At 37.6% G+C, this 26,412-nt stretch overlaps 2 protein-coding genes across 2 annotated transcripts; both read left to right on the top strand.

Annotated features, from left to right (window-relative positions):
* Positions 1 to 4,754: 4,754 nt before the first annotated feature.
* On the top strand, positions 4,755 to 5,714 carry LOC116086469 (olfactory receptor 181). Its single transcript, XM_031364723.1, has one exon. The coding sequence runs from the start codon at positions 4,755 to 4,757 to the stop codon at positions 5,712 to 5,714; it is 960 nt and encodes a 319-aa protein (XP_031220583.1).
* Positions 5,715 to 13,574: 7,860 nt separating this feature from the next.
* On the top strand, positions 13,575 to 16,345 carry LOC116086468 (olfactory receptor Olfr180). Its single transcript, XM_031364722.1, has 2 exons — positions 13,575 to 13,753; positions 15,382 to 16,345. The coding sequence occupies exon 2, from the start codon at positions 15,386 to 15,388 to the stop codon at positions 16,343 to 16,345; it is 960 nt and encodes a 319-aa protein (XP_031220582.1). The 5' UTR covers positions 13,575 to 13,753; positions 15,382 to 15,385.
* The last annotated feature ends 10,067 nt before the right edge of the window (positions 16,346 to 26,412 follow it).

The following is a 26,412-nucleotide window of genomic DNA, read 5'->3' as shown; positions in this document are numbered from 1 at the left end:
GAGCTCCTTGTTGCTTTATGGCTAACTACTCATTCATCTTCCACTGTCTCACTGTTACTCTTCCAGGCTTGGGCAACAACCATTCTACTCTGTAATGCTGCCTCCTTCATTAGATTCCAAACCCGAGATCACACAGAACTCATGTGTCTGTGCCTGACTTAATTCACTCTGCATAATGGATATTTCTATTATTTAATAAATTTAAATAACATTCATCTGGTGCTCCAACAACAACAGTGGGGGTGTGTATGTGCCTGAGTCTGTTGCCTGCCTGCCTGCCTGTGGATGCAGTTCCCCTAAATGGTCTGTCTTGCATGACCTCAGTAGGAAAGGATGTACCTGGTTCTGCAGAGACTTGATGTGTTTGGGTAGGGACATATTATCTGGGTGATACCCACAGGGGTCCCCTTCTCAAAGAAGAAGGGGAGGGAGGAACGTGGGAAGGATCCACGTGATGGTATACTCTGATTGGAGGCTGATATTTGGACATAAATTTAATAAATAAATTCAATACAAAAACTAAATAACAATCATGAAGTATGTAGACTATCTGAAATTATGGGAGGATTGTCACATGAAAATAAAAAAGGAAATTAATATAAGATGAAATATGCCATTTCAGGAAGAATAACAAATTAAATATGATTAAAGATGTTTTTATCATAAATATTTCAATCACTTTGAGATTAGAAAATTGATAATATACAGAAAGGTTTCATATGGAGTTTTAAAGTATTTAGATGACATTTAAAATTAGATGATCTCATTTGAAATCTAATAGAAGAAAGAGAAACAGTGTATATATATCCCTGTTGATGAGTACTTAAGAATGAACAATAAAAACAAAGTCATGTTTGGTGCCTGCCCATGGGATGGATCCCAAATTGGCCAGTTGCTGGTTGGCTATTCTTTTAGTCACTACTCCATTTTTGTCACTGCATTTCTTTTAGACAGGAACAATTCCAGGTCAAAAATTTTGAAAATGGGTTGATGACTCCATCCCTCCACTAGGGGCTCTATCTACTGGAGGTGGTCTCTTCAGGTTCCATCTCCCAACTGTTGGGCATTTTGGCTATGGTCATCTTATACCTCAGGTCTCTGAAAATTTCTAGAAGTTTCCCCTACCCCCATCCCCATCCCAACCCCTACTTGCATCCCCATCCCCACCCCAACCCCATCCCTATCCCAACTCCCACCCCCATCCCAATCCCCAGTCCCAGCCCTAGCCCCTCTCCTCTTCAGCTACACAATTCCATTCATTTTCCAGGACCTCTGGGCTTCTCTCCTGTTCCTCCCACAATATATGATCTGGCCCCTTCCCCTCTCCCCCTCCTCTCTCACACCTAGGTTCCTCTCTCCCTCTGCCTCAGGTGATACTTTTGTTCCTCCTTCTAAGTGGGATTTGGGTAGGCACCAAACACTGACACTATTACTGATGCTATGCTATGCCTGCAGACAGGAGCCTAGCATGGTTGTCCTCTAAGAGGTTCTATCAACAGCTGACTGAGACAGATGCAGGTATTTACAGGTAACCATTGGACTGAGTTCAGGGATCCCTATGGAAGAGTTAGGGAAAGGATTAAAGGAGCTGAAAGGAATGCCAACCCCATAGCATTAACTAACCCAGGAGCTGCTAGAGATTAAGCCACCAACCAAAGAGCATACATGGACTGGTCTGTGGCCCTTGGGTCAAATATATCAGAGGACTGCCTTGTTTGGCCTCAGTGGGAGAATATAACCTAATCATGTAGAGACTTAATGCCCCAGGAAAGGGGGATGCCTAGTGGAGGGAGCACCTTCTCAGAAGCAAAGGGGAGGGAGGATGGGTTAAGAACTCTGGAAGGGGGGTCTGGGAGCAGGCAACATTTGGACCATAAATGAATAAAATAATTTATAAAACCAATATAATGAGTGTGAAGACTAAAAATAGTGTCGTGGAGAATAAATAGGATCCAAACACCATTTATTGTACACAAAAATCATATTTATAGTAGAGAAAGGATGAAAGAGGGAAGTACAAAAAATTGTAACCATAGCATGACTTACATTAATTATGGTAATACTTTCATAGATTCCATTTATCTCCAATCTCATGGAGTTGAATACAGCCTCAAACATGGCAGCTTAAAATTCTGTTTATTTCTCAATATATAAATGACACCTAAGAACATAATGTCAGAGTTGTTTTTAAAAATGAATCTAGATCAGGTGCACTCTATGTAAAGAAAGGCATGTGATTCCAGTTGATTGCACCAAGTTTATCCTGGATAAACAACAGTCTTATCCAGAAATCCAAATTTCTTCTCAAAGTTGTTTGTTACCAGGTGATCCATATTGTTTCTCTACCCATTATCATTTCCATGTAAGCAAGCTGGATGAGGCACAATTAATCAAATGCATTAACCATAAAGATGATGTCAAAGCCAACTTTCTAGATGGACATTGATTTAATCTCAAAATCTCATTTCTCTTACTTCTAATTAAGGTGTTTGTTTATTTAAATCATGGTTTGGGAACCAGAATCTCAGATTAAAGTTTCTGCAGAAATACCTATTGTCAGTGCCAAGGAACTCCCTTTAGAATCAATATTTTTTTGTTTTATTTATTTATTTATTTATTTATTTTGTTTAACTTTTGCCCTAAAGAGAACATAATAATTGTCACTGGCCACTGAGCCATGTGTCCTAGATTTTCATAAATTATTCCCCAATGGTTTAAGGCCTCGGTAAAGATCATATGACTCTATTTGGTCATATAATGTGATGGTTAGTAAACTCACAGTATGTGGATTGATTTCAAATTTATTCCTACATATGAAGAAGTAAATCTACAATATTTAAGTGTTTACTTTTACATTTTATCTACTTATGTTTGGTTTGTCTCTGAATTGGAGATATACTGAAAGATAAACTGCAGCAGTAAATGTCCATTCTGAGAGCAAAAACACCATAGTTTTGTGAGCAAATACACAGGTAAGATATCAGCAATTCTTAAAATGATTCAAGGGTAGATAGTAAAATTATTTTTCAGATTTGGTTCAACAATTATGTTTGGCTCTAGAGAGAAGTTTTCACATAGAAAAATGAGTTTCACATAGTATGTTCTAATACAATATTTTTTTTTTTTTCGAGACAGGGTTTTTCTGTATAGCCCTGGCTGTCCTGGAACTCACTCTGTAGACCAGGCTGGCCTCGAACTCAGAAATCCGCCTGCCTCTGCTTCCCAAGTGCTGGGATTAAAGGCGTGCGCCACCACCGCCCGGCCTAATACAATATTTTTAAAAACAAGATGGCATTGCCTCAAATTAAATATAAACATACTTATTTGATTTGCCAGTACATGTTGATAAAAGCAATAAAAAGGTTTTTTCAAAATAACATAATTTGAAAATTAATGTAGATATTTAAATTATAAACAGAAATTTATTAGGTTAATTATAAGATATCAGTGACACAAGGCAAGAAACCTTTCTATCTTGTGGGAGTGAATAACAAAAAAGCGTGTTAAGTTCAGTCTAGAAAATAAAAATCAAGGAAATAGTAATTACAGTTTGATTTCAAAGCAAGCCTGTTTAAAAACTATTATAGGCTGTTCCTTAAAAATTACCCATTTAAAATCTATTAAAGCCAGGGAGTTCTAGCCATTCCTACAAGAAAAGTTATTGTAACTGTAAAAATAGATTTTTTTGGATTTAAATATTTCAGTGTTATACCAACCAAACTAAAATCTGTTATGTTTGTGTGGCTATTGAATTCTAACATATGTTAGGAAGAAAAGAATTCAAAGTTTAAATACTCATATAATTGAAAAACCTTTAGTGATCAATATAGGAAAACATTGCTTCACCATGACAACATTAGAAAGTTCACAGAAGGCATTTAACATATACATTTCAGTATGTACACTGTGTGCAGATACTTTGTTACTAAAACACATAATAAAAAACACATCCAGAAAACTGACAACCAGACAGAAAATATTAGGAAACGGGGATGATTAAGACTAGAAGTAATTTTATGAAAACTTGTCAAACATGATAGATTAAGATACGAAATATATTAAAATCAATAAAATGCTTTAAGAGAAAATGATCATATTATATAATCCTGTCCAATCCCTTGCAGAGTAGGGTAGCCCTGGCTGTTCTAGAACATGTTCTGTAGACCAGGATGACCTCAAACTTTGAGATCTGCCACCTCTGCTTCTCAAGTCCTGGTATTAAAGGTGTGTGCCTTAATGCCAGCTATAATTTTATCCAATCTTAAAATTTAAATTAACATTCATTTAAAATAGCCCACAGTAATATTAGTTGAAAAAATGTAAAACAAAAATTCCCAAACTCATTCTAATTCTATGTGGTTTTTATAAATTAGCCACTAAAATGTTTACAGGGCAATAAATTTAGAAAAATTTTATTGACCACAGAATATAGTAGTTTTTGGAAAGTAAGTTACTACCACAACAGAGATTAAATACGGCAAAATAGAAAATCACATATATGGCCATAAATTTATATAGAGATGTACAATAATCCATGTAAAGCATTTAACAACTCAACAGGCATCCCAAGACAATATCCATGTGCACAAACTGTGCGTGGTTTCTTCTCATATTACATAATGTATCATGACATGTTTTAGGGGACAACTAAGGTAAATTAAACAGGGCTTCACAGGTGCAATGTAAATAGAGGAAGAATAAGACGTGTTCTTCATTCAATATCACATTTCTTAATTTTTTGTCTCAGCAGAGAAATGAGAATGGAGAAGGCAAATCACTCTTTAACGATAGAGTTCATCCTCATAGAATTCACAGATCATCCAGTCATAAAGATATTTCTGTTCCTGGTGTTCTCTGCCGTCTATCTGGTCACCATGGTGGGGAATCTTGGGCTGGTGGCCTTGATCTACATGGAGCCCCGTCTCCACACACCCATGTACATCTTTCTGGGCAACCTGGCTCTCATGGACTCCTGCTGCTCCTGTGCCATCACTCCCAAGATGCTAGAGAATTTCTTTTCTGTGGACAGAAGGATTTCTCTCTATGAATGCATGGCACAGTTCTATTTTCTCTGTCTTGCTGAAACTGCAGACTGCTTTCTTCTGGCAGCAATGGCCTATGACCGCTATGTGGCCATATGCAACCCTCTGCAGTACCACAGCATGATGTCCAAGAAGCTCTGCCTTCAGATGAGCATAGGCACATTCATAGCCAGTAACCTGCATTCCATGATCCATACAGGCTGTCTATTAAGATTAAATTTTTGTAAATCTAAGAAAATTGATCACTTCTTCTGTGATATTCTTCCCCTGTATAGACTCTCCTGTACAGACCCATTTATCAATGAACTAATGCTATATATTTTTTCAATGCCAATTCAAGTCTTTACCATTGCCACTGTCTTGGTCTCTTACTTCTGCATTCTTGTCACTATTTTCGAGATGAAATCCAAGGATGGGAGAGGAAAAGCACTTTCGACTTGTGCATCCCATTTTTTTTCTGTATCAATATTCTATGCTTGCCTTCTCATGTATATTAGACCATCTGAAGATAGTAATAAGGACATACCAGTGGGTGTGTTTTATACAATAATAATTCCTTTCTTAAACCCTTTTATTTACAGCCTGAGAAATAAGGAGGTAGTAAATGCTGTTAAGAAAGTGATGAAAACATATAGTATTTTTAAAAATGCTTCAGCTTCTATAGCACATTAATTTAAGCCTATTTAAATGATTTTAATATACAATATAAAAATGAAAACCTAATTGATGTAAAGTATTAGTCTTTAAATAATTAGATGTGTTTGCTATATATGCATGCATATACAATTCCAAAATAATTTGTCAACTACTAATCAGCACTATATAGAAAGAGAAAATTTAACTGTTGCATCTACTTTCATTGTTCTCATGAGATTCTTTTGATATTGCAATTTCAAATTCAATAAGCTGTTATAATCACACAATGAAATGACTTAATGTATAGCTGTAGGGAAATTTTTCGTGTTATTTTTCCAGAATGCACAAAACCTAAACTTGACAGGCACTAACTGACTTTATTTTTTCAGAAATTCTCACATTTCTTCCTTTCTACCTTTTATAAACCAAACATTATAGAAGAGAATAATTGATATAGAAGTCTAACTTTGTCTTCAGAGTATTTTTAATATAAAATTATTAGTAATTTGCAAATCATCATAAAATATATTGGTTTTAATAAGTGTACTCAGCTTATGTTAGAGTAGTAGACACTCAAGCTTGAAATTACTAATTTGTTCCATAGTCTTTCTGATAAACTTCTAGTAAATTCTGACACATTTCATGTTTTTGTGTATGGAGTATCTAGGCTATATACAATTACTATCCTCAGAATAAAATTAGCAAAAATGTTAAAGGAAGTCATGTAAGTTTCTGGACTATATTTTTTATTGGTTAAAAATGAAAAACCAAAAATGATATGCAAAAGCATAAACATTTCAGTAGTATATTTTATTCAAGTTGTCTTGTGTGTACCAACCTTATATATGGACTTTTAACATTTACAAAATAACACTGAAAATTTTCCATGTCACTGTATAGTAATATTTTTCATTCATTTCTTTGTCCTCGTATAGTCATATATTAAACTATTATGGTTTAAACTGCTTTTTTGAATGTTTTATCTTATTTTAACTATGCATAGATATGTATGTATGTATGTGTCATATTTGGAATGCTTACTTATTCAGGTGTTGAAGAAGAGGGCCACAGATCCTCTGTAGATGGAATAGGGCCACAGGTCCTCTGTAGATGGAATCAGAAGCAGCTGTGAGACATCTGGCAGGGATTCTGTAAACAAAGTGAGATCCCCTGGAAGAACCACATGGAAACCTGAAATTACTTTCTGGAGCAAGAAGGCACTGAAGAGGGTACTTTCTGACCTGTTAGTCTGCCCACTGGTGCTATTGTGGGGTTTTCAGTGTTCCAATGCTCCTTTGAATCAAGGCATGGGACCACACACAGTATCAGTGTTATGTCAGGAATCCAATAGCAACTTGGATGCATAATCAAGAACACAGGTCTGTTTGGTAGGACATGGGACTTTGTTACAGAGGAAAGTAAAGGGTGTTTCTATTTGGGAATAATGGTTCAACTTCTGGGATGAATAACTCAACTATATACGTGGTATGTAGAGGAGCCCAAGACAGAGACGAGCATGACTAGACTGTCAGGATCACTCAGTCCCTGTGACCTGCATCATCAGTGAGGATTGCTTTGATTTTATCACTCAGCACACAGAGCCCCAGACATGTTGGGTAACAAAGCATGGGCTCTTCAGGCATCCCAACATGCATGTGCTGGCCCAAATGCCACTGTTGTGTGGGATTATGAAACAGGTTCTTCCTATCTTCCCTGGCAGGAATGGATTTGAGGTTGCGTCTATTCTCAATACAAGTTCATCCTCATTGTAGTGGCTGTCTTGGGTCAAGGGCAAGGCAGGTAAGGTAAACTGAGCTCAGCCTCTATACAGTGGTCTTTGGTTAACATGTCTGGATCAAAGAAGCAGGGACTTAAACCACCTCCATTCTTGTTCCTAGTGAACTTTAAACTAGAATCTGGAGGTGAAAAATAAAAGTATTTCATACTCTATATCCTTATAAAGAAAGGAGTATTGATCCCTGTTTTTAATTTTTAAAATTTTGTTGTGCATTTGTTTTTAGCTTTCCCTTACTGTAACTTTGATATCTTCATCCCATAATCTTTCCTGTCCTTAACTTTCTTTATTTCTGCTTTTATTTTTGTGTCATATTATTATTCAATTTTAACTATAGTTTATCCTCTTTTAATCTATATTCTTTTCCTATTCATCCTTTCTGAGTGTACAGTTTCAATGATCAAGTGTTTTTTGGGCATATCTGAACACCTATCTTTGTTGTATGTTGATATTGGTATCCATTTTATCTTTTCTGAATATAAGTGAACACTTCTTCACTTACAGGAGAGAAAAGTCAGCTTGTTAAAAAGACCACCATGAGACCCTGGGGTGGCAGAATAGAGATATGCAACCTCCTGCCCTGCCCCTGTGATAGGCACTATTATGACGATTGAATATTTGATCGAAAGATGGAAAGGATGGGAAACATGCTGGAGAGATGGGGGAGAAAGTGAAGCCTGAGAGGTATGTGCACGGTGGATAAAGGTGGAACTAGAGAGACAACATGTGGATATAAGAGCCTGAGCAACCACCTGAGGCCACAGCAATGGCCAGCCCTGGTCTGCCGACAAGTGCTATGTCTGCAACCAGTGTCTGTACTATTCCCTGTGACCCATGTTGCCACCAAAGGACATCTAGATGTCAGTGTTCTGAGCTGATGCCTGACAGGAAGTTGATGACCAGAGGCTGCATTGATGTTGAGGGCCAACCTGAGTGGAGTAGCCTGACCATCTGAAGCCATGGTGACATCCAGGCCTGTTCTGCTGTCAGAGGCCTTGGATGGGTCTGTGGTACTATCACACCCAGTGTCGTCAATGTTGACATCTGAGTTCCATGTTACCACCAATGGCCATGCCGATGTTCCCCTTCTAGGCTGCCATCTGAGGTCCTGTTGATGTCCAAGCAATGTGCTGAGCTAGCCTAGCTCCTTGTTTGCTGGCTCCAAAGAGGTGAATGGAGGAGAACATGTCTAACCCCTCACCAGCTGTGGCACTCAGGAGAAAGCAGTGTCCCACACTGCACATGTGCTGCACAATAAAGCTGCGGTGGAGGAGACAAGAGAGAGCTGGCCCCACCCTATGCCCATGCAAAGCAGAAGATGTGGCGCTAGTGATGTGGGTACAGCAGAGCTTCTGGGATGACCAATTCAGCTTTCCTCTGGTCTTAGTTGACCCACTCCAATATCCACAGCTTCTATGGACTGTTGGAGTGCATGAAATGGCCAGTCCTGCTGATCCAAAAATGGAGGATCTGCATGGTACAGGGCCACAGCTGGATTTCTGAGAGGAGTCCTGATGAGGATCCTATATTGATAATATAGAAGAAGCCAGAGGCCTCAACCAAACCAATGACTCACTGCCATGAACGTTTGCAAGTAAAGCTGTTTGGGCAAAAGGATATACTGTGTGACAAACCACAGTTTCAACAGAAAGATTTTTCTTTTGCATGGGAGGTTGCAAGGGGCCAGGATATATATGATAGGATGGGGAGATGAGTGGGATTGGGGTTCATAGTGTGAAATTCACAAAGGATAAATAAAACATTTAAGAAAAAAAGAGAAAGAAAATACCTCCCTAAGACTAGACTGAAGGCAAACATATATGGCATTTTCTTAATTCATGATTAATGGAGGAGAGCCCAATCTATTGTGGGTAGTATTTTCTTATAGAGTAGACTCTATAAGAAAACAGCCTGAGCAAAGCAGAGGAAGCAATCCAGTAAGCAGCACCCCTCCACAGCCTCTGCATCAGCTCCTACATCCAGGCTTCTGCCCTGACTTCCCTCAGCGATAAACTACTATGTGGAAGTGTAAACCAAATGGGCCCTTTCCTACCCAGCATGATTTTGGTCATGGTATCATCACACCAGTAGAAACCCTAATTAGGACAAGATGTTTGTGTACCACTATTCATAATGGTTTTATTCAAAGTAGTCAATTTAAGTCTAAATTGTTATGTCCATTATTAAATGAATGTATAACAACATGTAGTCTGTCCATCAATTTCCATATTTTAAAAAGAAGAAATGTGAATGTTGTGGGACACACTTTTAATCCCAGCATTCAAAGGCTGAGGCAGGAAATCTCTGTGAGTTTGAGGCTTATCTTGTCTGTAAAGACTTCCAGTCTAGTCAAAAACAGATAGTTTCACTCTAATGTGATTGAGTCTTGAAGTATAACAAGTGAGTTTTGTTGCCTTTTAAAATAAAGTACTGTATAGTTTCATTTACATTGGGGCCTTGATTAGTCAGATTCAATAGTAGAATGTAGAATGGTAGTTGCTTGGGAGCATGAGAGAATGGAGAATTAGTATTTAATGGACATACAATTTCTGTTGGGAAAGATTTTTAAAGAGCTTCTGGAAATGATGATTGTGATGGGTGCACAAGGACTTTAACAGTGAATGTACTCACTACCGCTGAATTCTATATTTTAAATGGTTATGGTGGCACTTCTGGTATTATTTGCATGTACACTTTACCAAAATAAAACAAATCTGGATAATTAAATAAAAACATCATGCAAAAATTGGTAGCGATCTACTTCAGAAGAAGTGCCAGTCAAAGGAAATATGAAAAGGCAGGGCAGCATCAAGACTTAGAGGTATAATTCTCCATATGAAAAGTTGGAAACCTTCAAAATTAAAACAAAAAGAACAAAACAAGAAAACAAAAAATTGACCAAATAAAAGTTCAATGGAAACTGCCATCTGAAGGCTACATCAAGGACCTGAGTTTTCAGCCAAGCAACCAAGTCAAAAGCTGGGTATGACATTGCCTTTAGTACTTCACTCTGGAGGTGAAGAGGTAGTAACATTAGGATCACTAGGGATTGCTGGCCAGATTTAGGAAGAGACCTCCTTTTAGAGAATTAAGGCAGATGTCCTGGTAACTTCACATGTGGAAGCTTTCACACATATTATACTCATCCACCAAATAGTACATATTAGATGCCATTTTATAGTTCAATATCCCAGTGCATTATCCAAAGTTTGTCAGGTTAGACGTATTCACTTCCTAAAATTTTTATCACTTCTGTATTATGAAAACCTTCAAAATCCTTTGTTTGGGCTTTGGACCTCTACAAAATATGACTGTGAGCTGTATTTACCATCCTAAATTGAGCTCCTTGCTGCTCTGTAGCTCATTACTCATTCACCTTATACTCTCTCACTGTACTCTCCAGGACTGGGCAACAACCATTTTCTAATGCCATCACCTTCATTAGATATCAAACCTGAAATCAAGCAGAACTCATGTTTCTGTCCTGTCTTACATAACTCAGCATAATGGATATTTCTACTTTTCAATAAATTTAAATAACATTCATGCTGGTGCCCCTAAAAACAAGAACAGGGGCTACCCCTGAATACGTTGGCTTCCTGCTTGTGGATTCCTTTTCCCTAAAAGAAATGAGCAGCCTTGTCTAGCCTCAGTGGGAGAGGATGTGCGTAGTCCTGCAGAGACTTGATGTGCAATGGTAGGGGTACATTAATGAGGTGGTACCCAGAGGGGGTCCCCTTCTCAAAGGTGAAGAGGAAGGAAGAATATGGGGAGAGTCCATGTCAAGGGTTTCCTATAATTGGGAGATGGTATTAGGATATAAAGTGAATAAATAAATTTAATTTAAAAATTAAATAACATTCATGAAGTACCTCTTCATGAATTAGACTATCTTTAGACTATCTAAAATTATGAGAGGGTTTCCATATATAAAGTAAAAAATGAAATTAATATAACATGAAATAGGTCTTTTCCAGTGAATGAATACACAAATAAAATCTGATTAGAGACCTTTATATTACAAAGACTTCAATCACTTTGAGATTCGAAAGTTAGTAATATATGCAAAGTGGGATTCAGACTGCATATGAAAATTAAAAGTACTAGATGGCAATTAAGATTAAATGTTCTCATTAGAAACCTAATAGAAGAAAGACAAAATGTGAATATATCCCTGATGATAGATACTTAAGAATAAATGATAAAAGACAAAGTAATGGATTGGTGCCTGCCCATGGGATGGATCCTAAATTGAGACAGTCTCTGAATGGCCTATCTTTCAATCACTGTTCCATTTGTTGTCCCTGCATTTCCTTTAGAAGGAAGAATTCTGGGTCAAAAATTTTAATATGCGTGGCCCCATGCCTCAACTAGGGGTGATATCTATCTATTAACAGGAGGTGGTCTCTTTAGGTTCCATCTCCCTACTGTTGGGCATTTTGGCTAAGGTCATCCCCATTGAGTCCTGGGAGTCTCTTATATCTAAGGTCTCTGGGAATTTCTAGAGGCACCTCCCTGCCTCAAGGCCCCACAGCTACAAAATTCCATTCACTTTCCAGGCCTTCTGGGCTTCTCTCCTATCCATCCCCCAATATATGGTCCTGGCCCCTTTTTCCTCCCTCTCCTCTCTCCCACCAAGGTTTCTCTCTTCCTCTGCCCCATGTGATTATTTTTTCCCTCTTCTAAGTGGGATTTAGCAGACATCAACCCCTGACACTATTACTGATGCTATGCTATGCTACGCTACGCTATGCTATGCCATGCTATGCTTGCAGAGAGGAGTCTAGCATGACTGTCCTCTGAGAGGTTCTATCAACAGCTGACTGAGACAGATGCAGATACTTACAGGTAACCATTGGACCTGTATTGAAGAGATAGGGAAAGGATTGAAGGCCTGAAAGGGACACCAATTCCACAGAGTGACAAATAGCATCAACTAACCCAGGCCCTGGGAGCTCCTAGAGACTAAGCTACCAACCAAAAAGCATACATGGGCTCGGGTGTGGCCCTTGGCTCATATGTAGTAGAGGACTGCCTGTCTAACCTCAGTGGGAGAGGATGCACCTAATAATGTAAAGACATGATGCCCCAGGAAAGGGGGATGCCCAGTGAGGAGAGCACCTTCTTAGAGGCGAAGGGGAGGGAGGATGGGTTAAGAATTATGAGAGGGGGTACCAGGAGTGGGAAACATTTGGACCATAAATGAATAAAATACTTTATAAAAGCAATATAATGAGTATGAAGACTAAAAATAGTGTCATGGAGAATAAATAGGATCCAAAACCATTTCTGTACACAAGAAATGATGAAATGGTGACATGAGAAAGGATGAAAGAGGAAAGTACAATAAAATTGTAATCTTGGCATTACTCACATTAATCATGCTAATACTTTCATACATTCCATTTATCTCCAATCTCATGGAATTGAACACAGCCTCGAACATAGAAACGTAAAATTCTGTTTATTTCTCAACACATAAATGACACCAAAGGACATATCATCAGAGTTGTTTCCAGAAATGAATCTAGAGGATGTGGTCAGGTGCACTGTATGTACTGAGAGAAAAGCATGTGATTCCAGTTGATTGCACCAGATTGTGTTGTCTTATCCGGAAATCCAAATTTCTTCTCAAAGTTGTTCGTTACCAGGTGATCCATATTGTTTCTCTACCCATTATCATTTCCATGTAAGCAAGCTGGATGAGGCACAATTAATCAAATGCATTAACCATAAAGATGATGTCAAAGCCAACTTTCTTGATGGACATTGATTTAATCTCAAAATCTCATTTCTCTTACCTCTAATTAAAGTGTTTTTTTTTTTTTATTTTAATCATGTTTTGGAATCTCAGATTAAATCTCTGCAGAAATACCTACTGTCAATGCCAAGGAACTCCCTTTAGAATCAATTTTTTTGTATTTTTTTGTTTGTTTAACTTTTGCCCGGAAGATAATGTAATAATTATCACTGGCCACTGAGCCATGTGTCCTAGATTTTCATAAATTACTCCCTAATGGTTTAAGGCCTCTGTAAAGATCATGTGACTCTATTTGGTCATATAATGTGATGACTAATAAACCCACAGTATGTGGATTGATTTCAAATTCATTCCTACCTATGAAGAATAAAATCTAAAAATACTTAAGTGTTTACTTTTAAATTTTATCTACTTATGTTTGGTTTGTCTCTGAATTGGAGATATACTGAAAGATAAACTGTAGCAGTAAATGTCCATTCTGAGCAGAAAAACACCATAGTTTTGTGAGCAAATACACAGGTAAGATCAACAATTCTTAAAATGATTCAAGGGTGGATAGTAAAATTATTTTTCAGATTTGGTTTAATAATTATGTTTGGTAGTAGAGAGGAATTTTCACATAGAAAAATGAGTTTCACATAGCATGTTCTAATACTATATTTTTAAAAACAAAATGGCATTGGCTCAAATTAAATATGAACATACCTGTTTGATTTTCCTGTATATGCTGATAAAAGCAAAGTTTGTAGTGCTAAAAAGGTTTTTTCAAAATAACAAAATTTGAAAGTTAGTGTAGATATTTGAATTATAAACAGTAATTTATTTTATTAGTTTAATTATAAGACATCAGTAACACAATGCAAGAAACCTTTCTATATTATGGGAGTGAATAACAAAATAGTGTGTTCAGTTCAGTCTAGCCAATAAAACCCACGGAAATAGTAATTACAGTGTGATTTTAAAGCATGGCTGTTTAAAAACTATTGTAGGCTGTTCTTTAAAACTTATCCATTTAAAATCTATTAAAGCCAGAGAGTTCTAGCAGTTCCTAGAAGAAAAATGATCATAGCTGTAAAAATACATGCTGTTTCTGGATTTAAATATTTCAGTGTTATATAGGCCAAGCTATAATCTAATAAATTTGGGTGGCCATTGAATACTAACATATAAGTTAGGAAGAATAGAAAAGTTTAAATACTCATATAATTGTAAAACTTATAGTGAACTCAATGAGAGAAAAATATTGCTTCCAATATAGTAATATTGGAAAGTACACAAAAGGTATTTACCACATACATTTCAATGTGTACACTGGATGTAGATACTTTGTTACTAAGACACAAAATAAAGAACAGACAGAAAAAGTTAGGAAACAGGGTTGATTAAGAGTAGAGATATTTCTATAGAAATTTGTCAGAAAAAGTAGAGTAAGATTCAAAATATGCTAAGATCAGTAAAAAAAAAAATTTAAAAGAAAATGATCATATTATATAATCCTTTCCAATCTTTTTTGGGGGAGTGGGTAGCCCTGGTGTCCTGGAACATGTTCTGTCCACCAGGATGGCACCAAACTGTGAGATCTACCACTTCTGCTTCTCAATTCCTGGCATTAAAGGCCTGGCATGGTGCCAACTACAATTTTATCCACTCTTAAAAAAATTAAATTAACTTTAATTTAAAATAGCCCACAGTAATATTAGCTGGAAAATGTAAGACAAAATTTTTCAACCTAATTCTAATTCTATGAGGATTTATAAATTAGCCATTAAAATATTTACAGGGGCAATTTTTTTTTCAACATTTTATTGACCAGAGAATACAATATTTTTGGAAAGTAAGTTACTACCATAAGAGAGTTTCAATATTGATAAATATAAAATCATATATGTTGGCCATAAATTTATATAGAACTATACAATAATTCATATGAAACATCTAAGAGTTAGTTCAACAGACATCTCAAGACAATATGCAGTGCAGAACCTGAGTGTAGTTTCTTCTCATATTACATAATGTACCATGACATTGTTCAGGGGACAACTAAAGTAAATCAAATAGAACCGCAGCTGTGCACTATAACTGGAGAGGGAGAATAAAACATGTATTGCCTAAAATATCACATTTCAAATAAATTATTGTCTCAGCAGAGAGATGAGAATGGAGAAGATGAATTACTCTTTGACCACACAATTCATCTTGGTGGGATTCTCAGATGACCCAGACTTGAAGACATTTCTGTTCCTGGTGTTCTCTGTCATATATCTGGTCACCATGGTGGGGAATCTTGGGCTGGTGACCTTGATCTACATGGAGCCCCGTCTCCACACACCCATGTACATCTTTCTGGGCAACCTGGCTCTCATGGACTCCTGCTGCTCCTGTGCCATCACTCCCAAGATGCTAGAGAACTTCTTTTCTGTGGACAGAAGGATTTCTCTCTATGAATGCATGGCACAGTTCTATTTTCTCTGTCTTGCTGAAACTGCAGACTGCTTTCTTCTGGCAGCAATGGCCTATGACCGCTATGTGGCCATATGCAACCCTCTGCAGTACCACAGCATGATGTCCAAGAAGCTCTGCCTTCAGATGAGCATAGGCACATTCATAGCCAGTAACCTGCATTCCATGATCCATACAGGCTGTCTATTAAGATTAAATTTTTGTAAATCTAAGAAAATTGATCACTTCTTCTGTGATATTCTTCCCCTGTATAGACTCTCCTGTACAGACCCATTTATCAATGAATTAATGATATATATTTTTTCAATGCCAATACAAGTCTTTACCATTGCCACTGTCTTGGTCTCTTACTTCTGCATTCTTGTCACTATTTTCAAGATGAAATCCAAGGACGGGAGAGGAAAAGCATTTTTTACTTGTGCATCCCATTTTTTTTCTGTATCAATATTCTACATCTGCCTTCTCATGTATATTAGACCATTTGACGAAGGTAATAAAGATATACCAGTGGCTGTGTTTTATACAATAATAATTCCTTTGTTAAACCCTTTTATTTACAGCCTGAGAAATAAGGAGGTAGTAAATGCTGTTAAGAAAGTGATGAAAACTTATAGTATTTTAAAAAGTGCTTCAGCCTCTATAGCACATTAATTTAAGCTTATTAAAATGATTTTAATATACAATATCAAAAAATGAAAACATAATTAATGTAAAGCATTACCTAATGTAAATAATTAGGTATGTTTGTTCAATATGCATCATACACAATTTCACAATAATTCATCAACTATCAATCTGTTCTATATAGATAGATAAAATTTAACTGTTTTATCTACCTTCATTATTCTCATGAGATTCTTTTAATACTGTAATTTCAAATTCAATAAACTATTATAATCCCACAACAAAACAGCTTAATGGGTATCTTCTTTGATTAATATTATTTAGCTATTGGGAGAAATTTTGTGTTATTTTTTCAGAACCTACAAAACCTATAACTGCCAGGAATTAACTGACTTTCTTTGTTGCAGAAATTCTTCCTTCTCTTCCTCCCTCCCTTGTACAAAGCAAATATGGTAAAAGAGAAAACTTGATATTATGTCTAATTCCTTGTCTTCAGGGTATATTTTTAATATAAAAATTATTAGTACTTTGCAAATCATTATATCAATGTGTAGGTTTTAAATTCATTTATTCTGCTTACATTAGAGTAGTGGACACTCAAGCTAGAAATTTTTAATTTGGTCCACAATCTTTCTGATACACTTCCAATAGATCCTGACACATTTCATGTTCTTGTGTATGAAAAATCTAGGTTATATACAATTATTGCCCTCAAAATAAAACTAGGCAATTTTTAAAGGAAGTCATGTAAGTTTCTGGACACATTTCCTTATTTACTGGTTAAAAATGGAAAAGTAATTGTCGATGCCCCAAAGCATATACATTCCGGTATTATATATTACTCAAGTAGTCTTGTGTGTACCAACCTTATATATGGATTTAAAATTTGCAAAATAACACTAAACATTTTCCATGTACTATGTAGTAATATTTTTCATTCATTCCTTTGTCCTTATATAATCATATATTAAACTATTATAGTTTAAACTTTCTTTTTCAAATGTATTATTTTATTTTTAATTATGCAAACATAGGTATGTATGTATCATGTATGTATGTCTCATGTTTGGGATGCTCACTTTTCAGATGCCCAAGAAAAGGGCGACAATCATCTGGAGATGGAATCACAAGAAGCTGGGAGCCATCTGTCCAGGATTCTGTAACCAAAGTGAGATCCTCTGGAACAGGCACTTGGACCTTTAGGTGGCCACTAAGCCACCTGCCCAACCCCTTACCTGGTTTCTTCTTGTTAGTCTTTCCAGGAATGTATCTGAAGGATCACTATAGATGCTTTTATTTGTAAGAAGCATAAATTGCTGTTATATTATAGCTATGTATGTTGTATTGGGTATAAAATTAGCTTTCCTCTTTGATCAAGTCAAAACACCTTGTAAATATATGAGCTAGCATTAACAATGACTTCCGAACAAGGTTTGCTTGATTTCTGTCATAATAAGTCAATCTTAAACTAAATTGAATATTATTTACAATACAATTTTACTCACTTTAAAATATTCCTGTTGGGGAGGAAGGTATGATTGGACTGTTGCCTGATTTCTCTGTGTTATTTTTTGTGGTAACACTTGTCTAGAGTTCTCTTTCCACCTCCAGATTTGTGCCGCCCATCTGGCTAGTCAAACTATCATTAGTACATCTAGGAAGCCAAAGGGCTCATTCATCTTCCGCTCCCCATTCTGTTGTATTTCTTCTGTATTTTCCTTTTAACAATATTATTTTTAATCATTTCTTTTACTTTTTTGAGATATTAATATAATTATATTCTCCGCTTCCCTTTTTTCCTTCCAAGCTCTCCCATAAAACTGTTCCTTGTTCTTTTTATATTTGTGGCTTCTTTTTTTATTAATTGTTCCTGCACACTCTCTCTCTCACTCTTTCTCTCTCTCTCTCTCTCTCTCTCTCTCTCTTTCTCACTCTCTTACACACACACACACATATACATATATATACACACACATATATATACATATGTATACATGTATATATATGTGTGTGTATGTACATATATATATATACACACACACATATATATTCCTATATCATGACATTCTTATCAGTAAGATATTCCTATATATATGTGTGTGTGTGTGTATATATATATATATATATTCCTATATGCCTAAGTACAACTTGTTCAGTCTGTATAATGTTACCTGTATGTACGTTTTTCACAGTTGACCATCTGGTACTAGATATGTAATTGATGTGCTCTTTCCTGTAAATCTATTTCTCACATTCTCATCATTGTTTAATTGCTTATAGTCCTTTGTGTAGGTTGAGGCCACCTAGACTTTCCCTTGTTCATTTTAACTTCATTGTTAATAATGTTAGGTTGTGAAGGAAACAAACTAATAGTATAAAGTTTGGTGTACACTTCATCAAAGCTACATAAAAGGAGTATCTTGTACTATCATGACATTCTTATCAGTAAGATATTTACATTAATACAAGACATCAGTATTGTATATAACTATAGACTTCATTTTGGATTTTCATACTTATTCCATTAATGTCATATTTCTTCCCATAATCTAGTTTAGGATGACAATTTGTCAATAGTTGTCAACTCTGTTTACTTTTCTATAAAATGTGACAGTTTAGACTATCCCTGTTATCCATGACCACACTTGAAAATTCTATATCATTCTAGTTTTGGCCTGAACACATTTTTCTATCATTGGATTTATATTTTTGGAGAAGAATATCACAGAATTTACATCTGCTTATGTTACTTTGTATCAACATCACTTATTGCTTTTATTAATAGCTAGGCTTGTTTGACTAAGGCATGCTAGGTCTCAGAAATGGAAAGTTATCTACTTCCCATACAACTTATTAGAAAGTAAAACAAAACAGATGTAAATGAAATTTAAAGAGAAAGGACTGACATGAATTATTTCAAAGATGGATAAGTATCATAAATTCATGGAAATATTTTAATATCAAATCAGTAATGAAGAAAACTGCTTGAGGGAATGATAATGCCATGTGAGACACATGCAGCATATTCTGGTATGTCTGTGAGGGTGGGAAAAAACAGGTATGGTACTGCAGGATTTGTGGAGAAAGTTATATGGGAACAAGGACAACTGTCAGACACATTTGTAACAGAAATGAAGATCCTGACATCAATTACTAGAACCATAGTAGGAAGGGCACTCTTGCTCCCTCACTCAACCCCTTACCTTCAGTTGGGTCAAAGTGGAAAGGAAAAACTCTGTCAGAAACTGCAGCCCATAAAATAATATGTGAGAGACCTGCAATTTTGTTCTGCAGCAAGAAGGCATGGAGGAGGGGATTCTCTGACTAGCTAATTTGCTCACTGGTGCTATGGTACGATTTTACTGAACATTTCAGTGTTCCAATGCTCCTTAGTATCCCCATAGTAGCAAGGCATAGGACTATACACACCATATCTCTGCTAAGTCAGGAATCAAATTGCAACTTGGATACATAATCAAGAACACAGGTCTATGCGTTGGGACATACGATCCTGTAATAAAGGAAAATGGAAAATGTTTCTATTTGGGAATACTGGCTCAACTTCTGAGATCAATAATTCAACTGTATGTGGTGAGTAGAGTAGCCTGAGACAAAGACCACCATGACTACACTGTCAGGATCACTCAGTCCCTGTGACCTGCATCATCAGTGAAGATTGCTTTGATTTTATCACACAGTACACAGAGCTGCAGACATGTTGGTTAACAAGGCATGTGCCCTTCAAGCATCGCTACATGTGTATGCTGGCCAAATGCTACTGGTGTGAGGCATTTTCAAAGAGGGTCTTCCTGTCTTTGCTGGCAGGAATGGATTTGAGGTTGCTTCTATCCTCGCTGAATTACCTGGTTTATATTTGATAATACAAATTCATCTTCACTGTAGTGATTGTCTTGAGTCAAGGGCAAGGCAGGTAGGGCAAAGTGAGGCATGACCTCTAACCAGGCCTCTTTGCGTTAACATGTCTGGATCAAAGTAGCAATAACTTATGCCATTCCTCCTCCTAGTAAACTTTTAAACTTGAGGTACATATCTTGAGGTAAAATATAAAACAATGTCATACTCTATATCCTTATAAATAAGGAAGTATTAGTCCCTGTTTTTAATTTTTTAAATTGTATTTTGTATTTGATTTTAGCTTTCCTTTTCTGTTACTTTGATATCTTCATCCCATAATCTTTTTTCTGTCCTTACCTTTCTTTATCTCCCTTTTTACTTTTGTGTCATATTATTCATTTTTAAATCTTCTGTTTAGCCTCTCATAACAATGTTCTATCCCTTTTCATCCTTTCTGAATATATACTTCCTATTTTCAAGTGTTTCTTAGGCATTTTTGAACACCTTCCTTTGTTGCATGTTGACACTGGTATCCATTTTATCCTTTCTGAATGTAAGTGAGGTCATCAGGAGAGAGAAGTCTGCTGTTAAAAAGACCACCATGAGGCCCTGGGGTGGCAGAATAGAGATATCCAACCTCCTGCCCTGCCTCTGTGGTAGGCATTATTATGATGGTCAAATATGTGATAGAAAGATGGGAAGGACATAGAACATGCTGGAGAGATGGGGGAGAAACTGAAGTATGGGAGGTTTGTGCACTGTGGAGAAAGGTGGAACTGGAGAGGCAACATGTAGATATAAGGAGCCTGAGCAACCACCTAAGGTCACAGTGATGGCCAGGCAGGTTCTGCCACCAAGTGCCATGTCTGGGTCCATCACCCTCCTACAAACAGTGTCTATACTGTTCCCTGTGGCCCATGTCAGTGGTCTGAGCTGCTGCCTGAGACCAAGTTCATGTCCAAAGGCTGCACTGATGCTAAGGGCCAACCTGACTGGAATAGCTTGAACAGGCATCTGAGGCCATGGTGACATCCAGGCCCATGCTACTGTCAGAAGTCATGTGTGGGTCTGTGGTGCTATCACACTCAGCGTCTATGTTGACATTTGAGTTCCGTGTTACCACCAATGACCATGCAGATATTCCTGGTCTGGTCTTCTGAGTCCATGTTGATGTCCAAGCACTGTGCTGAGCTAGAGTACACCCTTGGCTACTGAAGACCTGGCCCCAAATGAGTGGGTGGAAGAGAACAGGTCCCACCTCTTACCATGTGTGACACTCAGGGGAGTTGGCCAGGGAAAGCAGTGTCCCCACACTACACCTAGGCAGCACAGTAAAGCTGTGGTGGATATTTTGTTTCCCCTTTTAAGAAGGAGCGAAGTATCCACACTTTGGTCTTCCTTCTTCTTGAGTTTCTTATGGTTTGTGGTTTGTACTTTGTGCATTCCAATCTTCTGAGCTAATATCCACTTATCAGAGAATGCATACCATGTGTGTTCTTTTGTGATTGGGTTACCTCACTCAGGATGATATTCTCCAGGTTCATCCATTTCCCCAAGAATTTCATAAATTCATTGTTTTTAATAGCTGAGTAGTACTCCATTGTGTAGACGTACCATATTTTCTGTATCCATTCCTCTGTTGAGGGACATCTGGGTTGTTTCCAGTTTTTGGCTATTATAAATAAGGCTGCTATAAACATAGTGGATCATATGTCCTTATTACATGTTGGAGCATCTTCTGGATATATGCCCAGGAGTGGTATAGCTGGGTCCGCTGGTATTACTATGTTCAATTTCTGGAGGAACTGCCAAACTGATTTCCAGAGTGGTTGTACCAGCTTGCAGTCCCACCAGCAATGAAAGAGTGTTCCTCACACACCCATGGAAGGAGTTGTAGAGACTAACTGTGGAGCAGAGACTAAAGGAAGGACAATTCAGAGACTGTTCCACCTGGGAATCCTTCCTATATTCAATCATCAAATCTAGACATTATTGTGGATGCCAGCAAGTGCTGGATGACAGGAGCCTGATATAGCTGTTTCCTGAGAGGCTCTGACAGTACCCGACTAATACAGAAGTAGAGGCTCACTGCCATCCATTGGTCTGAGTACAGTGTCCCCAATGAAAAAGCTAGAGAAAGGACCCAAGGAACTGAAGGGTTTGTAGCCCCTTAGGACAAACAACAATATGAACTAACTAGTACCCTCAGAGCTCCCAGGGACTAAAATACCAACCAAAGAGTACACATGGTGGGACTAATGGCTCCAGCAGCATATGTATAGCAGAGGCTGGCCAAGTTGGTCATCGATGGGAGGAGAGGATAGGGGACTGCCAGGGTCAGTAAGCAGGAGGGGGTGAGATGGTGAGCAGGGGGAAGGGGGAGGGAACAGGGGTTTGTTTTAGTTTTTGGTTTTTTATTTTCTTTTTATTTTTATTTATTTATTTTTTTGGAGGGGAACCTGGGAAAGGAGATATTGTAAATAAAGAAAACATCTAATAAAATATAAATAAACAAATGCTTTGTTTTGTTTTAAATATAACAAACAAAGCTGTGGTGGAGGAGACAAGAGAGTGCTGGCCCCACCCCCCATGCCTGTGCAAAGAAGAAGAGGTGGCTCTAGTGGTGTGGGTACAGGAGAGCTGCTGGGATGACCAACTCAGCTTTTCTCAGGGCTAAGTAGACCCACCCCAACATCCACACCTTCTATGGACTGTTGGAGTGCATAAAGGGGCCGGTCTTGCAGATCTAATAATGGAGGATCTCCATGACACTGGGCAACAGCTGGATATCTGAGAGGTGTCCTAGTGAGGATCTCATATTGATAATGTAGAAGAAGCCAGAGGCCTCAAACCAAACCAATGACTCATTACAATGAACATGTACAAGTAAAGCTGTTTGGGCAAAAGGGCATACTATGTGACATACTACAGGTTCAACAGAAAGACTTATTTTTCTTTTTGCAGGAGAAGTTGCAAGAGGCAAGGATAGATATGAGGAGATGGGGAGATAAGTGGGATTGGGGTGTATAGTGTGAAATTCACAAAGAACAAATAAAACATTTTTTAAAAAACAGAAAGGAAGAAAATAAGTCTCCCTAAGACTAGGTTGTAAGCATATATATAGGGCATTTTCTTAATTCTTGATTAATTGAAGAAAGCCCAAACCATTGTGGGTGGTACCATGCCTAGAGTGGTAGTCCTGGGTTCTATAAGAAGACAGGCGGAGCAAAGCAGAGGAAACAATCCAGTAAGCAGCACCCCTCCACAGCATCTGCATCAGCTCCTATATCCAGGCTTCTGCCCTGACTTCCTTCAGTGATAAACTACTATGTGGAAGTATAAACCAAATAGGCCCTTTCCCACCCAGCATGTTTTTGGTCATGGTATCATCACACCAGTAGCAACCCTAATTAGGACAAGATGTTTGTGTACCCCTATTCATAATAGTATTATTCAAAATAATCACTTTAGTCTATTATTAAATGAATATATAATAGGATGTAGTCTGTCCATAAAATGGAATATTATTCTGCATTTTTTAAAGGAAAAAAAGGAGGGTATAGTGTCACACACTTTTAATCCCAGCACTCAAAGCACAAGCAGGAGGATCTCTGTGAGTTTGAGGTCCATCTTGTCTGTAAAAAATTCCAGACTAGCCAGAGATTCATAATTCTACTATAACATGGGTGAGCCCTGAATTATAGTGACTTACGTTGTATTTAAAAAAAAAAAACACTGTAAAGTTTTATTTATAATGGACTCTTGAGTAGTAAGATTCATCAATAGAATGCAGAATGGTAGTTGCTTGGGAGTATGAGGAAACGGAGAGTTAGTATGGATGGACATACAATTTCTGTTGGGATTTTTAAAAGCTTCTGGAAATCATGGTTGTGGTGACTGCACAAAGACAGTAACTGTGAATGTACTTACTACTGCTGAATTCTATATTTGAAATCATTATAGTGAAATGTGTGGTATTATTTTGGTGTTATGTTGTCAAAATAAAACAAGTCTGCATTGTTTAAAATAAAACATACAAAAATTGGTAGTGATGCACTTCAAAAGATGTGGCAGTTACAGGAAATATGAAAAGACAGGGCAACATCAAGACTTAGAGGGGACAATTCACCATATGAAAGTTAGAAATCTTTAAGATTGAAACAACAACAAAAAAAACTTGATGAAATAAAATTTCAGTGAAAAATGCCATCAGAAGGCTAAATCTAGGACCTGAGTTTGTGCCCTAGTAACCAAGTAAGATGTTGGGTATGGCCATGCCTGTAGTCCTAGCACTGTGGATGTGAGGAGGTGGAGAAATTAGGATCACTAGGGATTGCTGGTCAGATTTAGGAATAGACCTCCTTTGAGAGGAATAAGGCAGGTGTCCCCATAACTTCTACATGTGCATGCATTCACACACATAATACACATTCACCAAATAGTACATATTAGATGCCATTTTATAGTTCAGTACACCTGTGCATTATCCAAAGTCTATCAGATTATATGCATTTAACTCCTAAAATTTTTCATCAACTTCTATGTTGTGAAATCCTACAAAATCCTTTATTTCAGCTTTGGACCTCTACAAAATGTGACTGCGACCAGTATTCACTTTCCTGAATTGAGCTCCTTCCTGCTCTGTAGCTCACTACTCATTCACCTTCTACTGTCTTACAGATACTCTTCCAGGCTTAGGCAACAACCTTTCTACTCTTTAATGCCATCTGCATCATTAGATTCCAAGCCTGAGGTCATTCAGAACTCATGTTTCTGTGCCTGTCTTACTTCACTCAGCATAATGGATATTTCTACTTTTCAATAAATTTAAATAACATTCATGCTGGTGTTCCAACCAGAACAGGGGCTGTCCCTGAATCTGTTGCCTTCCTTCCTGTGAATCCCTTTCCCCAAAATGGCCTGCCTTGTTTGGCCTCAGTGGGAGAGGATGTGCTTAGACCTGCAGAGACTTGATGTGCAAGGGTAGGGGCATATTAAAGGGGTGATACCTCCCTCAAAGAAAAGGAAGGAATGCTGGGAGAATTCATGTGAGGGGGTCCTAGGATTGGGGTTGAAATTGGGGTATAAATGGAATAAATATATTTAATGAAAATTAAATAATAGTCATAAAATACTTAGACTATCTGAAATTGTGAGAGGATTGTCACATGTAAAATAAAAAAGGAAATTAATATGAGATGAAATATGACTTGTCCAAGTAAAATAGCTAGATGAATATACAAATAAATTCTCAGACCATATGAAGCTCAAGAAGAAGTAAAACCAAAATGTGGATGCTTCAGTCCTTCTTAGAAGGGGGAACAAAATACTTATGTGAGATAGAGTGTGGAAGGGACTTGGGAGGAAGAGAGGAAGGGGAGTGGAAAGGGGGGGGCAAGATCAGGTAGTTGAAATGCCCAACAAAAGGGAGGGAGAACCTGTAGAAAACATATCCAGAGGTTAGGCAAGGCCCCCAGCTGGGGGATGGAGCCACCCACTCATCTCCAAATTTTTACCCCAGAATGACTCCTGTCTAAAGGAAACACAGGGACAAAGTGTGGAACAGAGACTGAAGAAAAGGCCATCCAGAAACTGCCCTACCTGGTGATCCATCCCATATACAGACACCAAACCCAGACACTATTGTGGATGCCAAGAAGTGCTTGCTGACAGGATCCTCGTATGGCTGTCCCCTGAGAAGCTCTGCCAGAGTGTAACAAATACAGAGGAGGATACTCACAGCCAACCATTGAACTGAGCACAGGGACCCCAATGGAAGAGTTAGAGAAATGACTGAAGGAGATAAAGGGGTTTTCAACCTCATAGGAAGAACAACAACATCAACCAACCAGAATCCCCAGAGCTTCCAGGGAGTAAACTACCAACCAAAGAGTAGAAGAACCCATGGCTCCAGCCACATATATAGCAGAGGGTGGCCTTGTTGGCCATCAATGAGAGGTGAGGCCCTTGGTCCTGTGAAGGCTCTATTCTCCAGTGTAGAAGAATACCAGGGCAGTGAGGTGGGAGTGGGTAGGTGGGAGGGGGAGCACCATCATAGAAGAAGGGGGACAGTAGATGGGATAGGAGGTTCCCATAGGGAAAATCTGGAAAGGGGATAACATTTGAAATATAAATATATAAAATATGCAATAAAAAAGAAAAAAATGTATATCATAAAGACTTCAATCACTTTGAATTAGAAAATTAGTAATATATGCTAAGACTTCATATAAAAACTA

Source organism: Mastomys coucha, unplaced genomic scaffold (assembly GCF_008632895.1).
Source record: "Mastomys coucha isolate ucsf_1 unplaced genomic scaffold, UCSF_Mcou_1 pScaffold12, whole genome shotgun sequence".
In the NCBI taxonomy this organism is placed as follows: Eukaryota; Metazoa; Chordata; class Mammalia; order Rodentia; family Muridae; genus Mastomys; species Mastomys coucha.
The sequence above is the reverse complement of the archived record's forward strand: the minus strand, read 5'-3'. Positions and strand labels throughout refer to the sequence as shown.

Excerpts from the sequence above, each read along its gene's own strand:
- LOC116086469 (XM_031364723.1), top strand. The coding sequence starts at position 4,755 with ATGAGAATGGAGAAGGCAAATCACTCTTTAACGATAGAGTTCATCCTC.
- LOC116086468 (XM_031364722.1), top strand. The coding sequence starts at position 15,386 with ATGAGAATGGAGAAGATGAATTACTCTTTGACCACACAATTCATCTTG.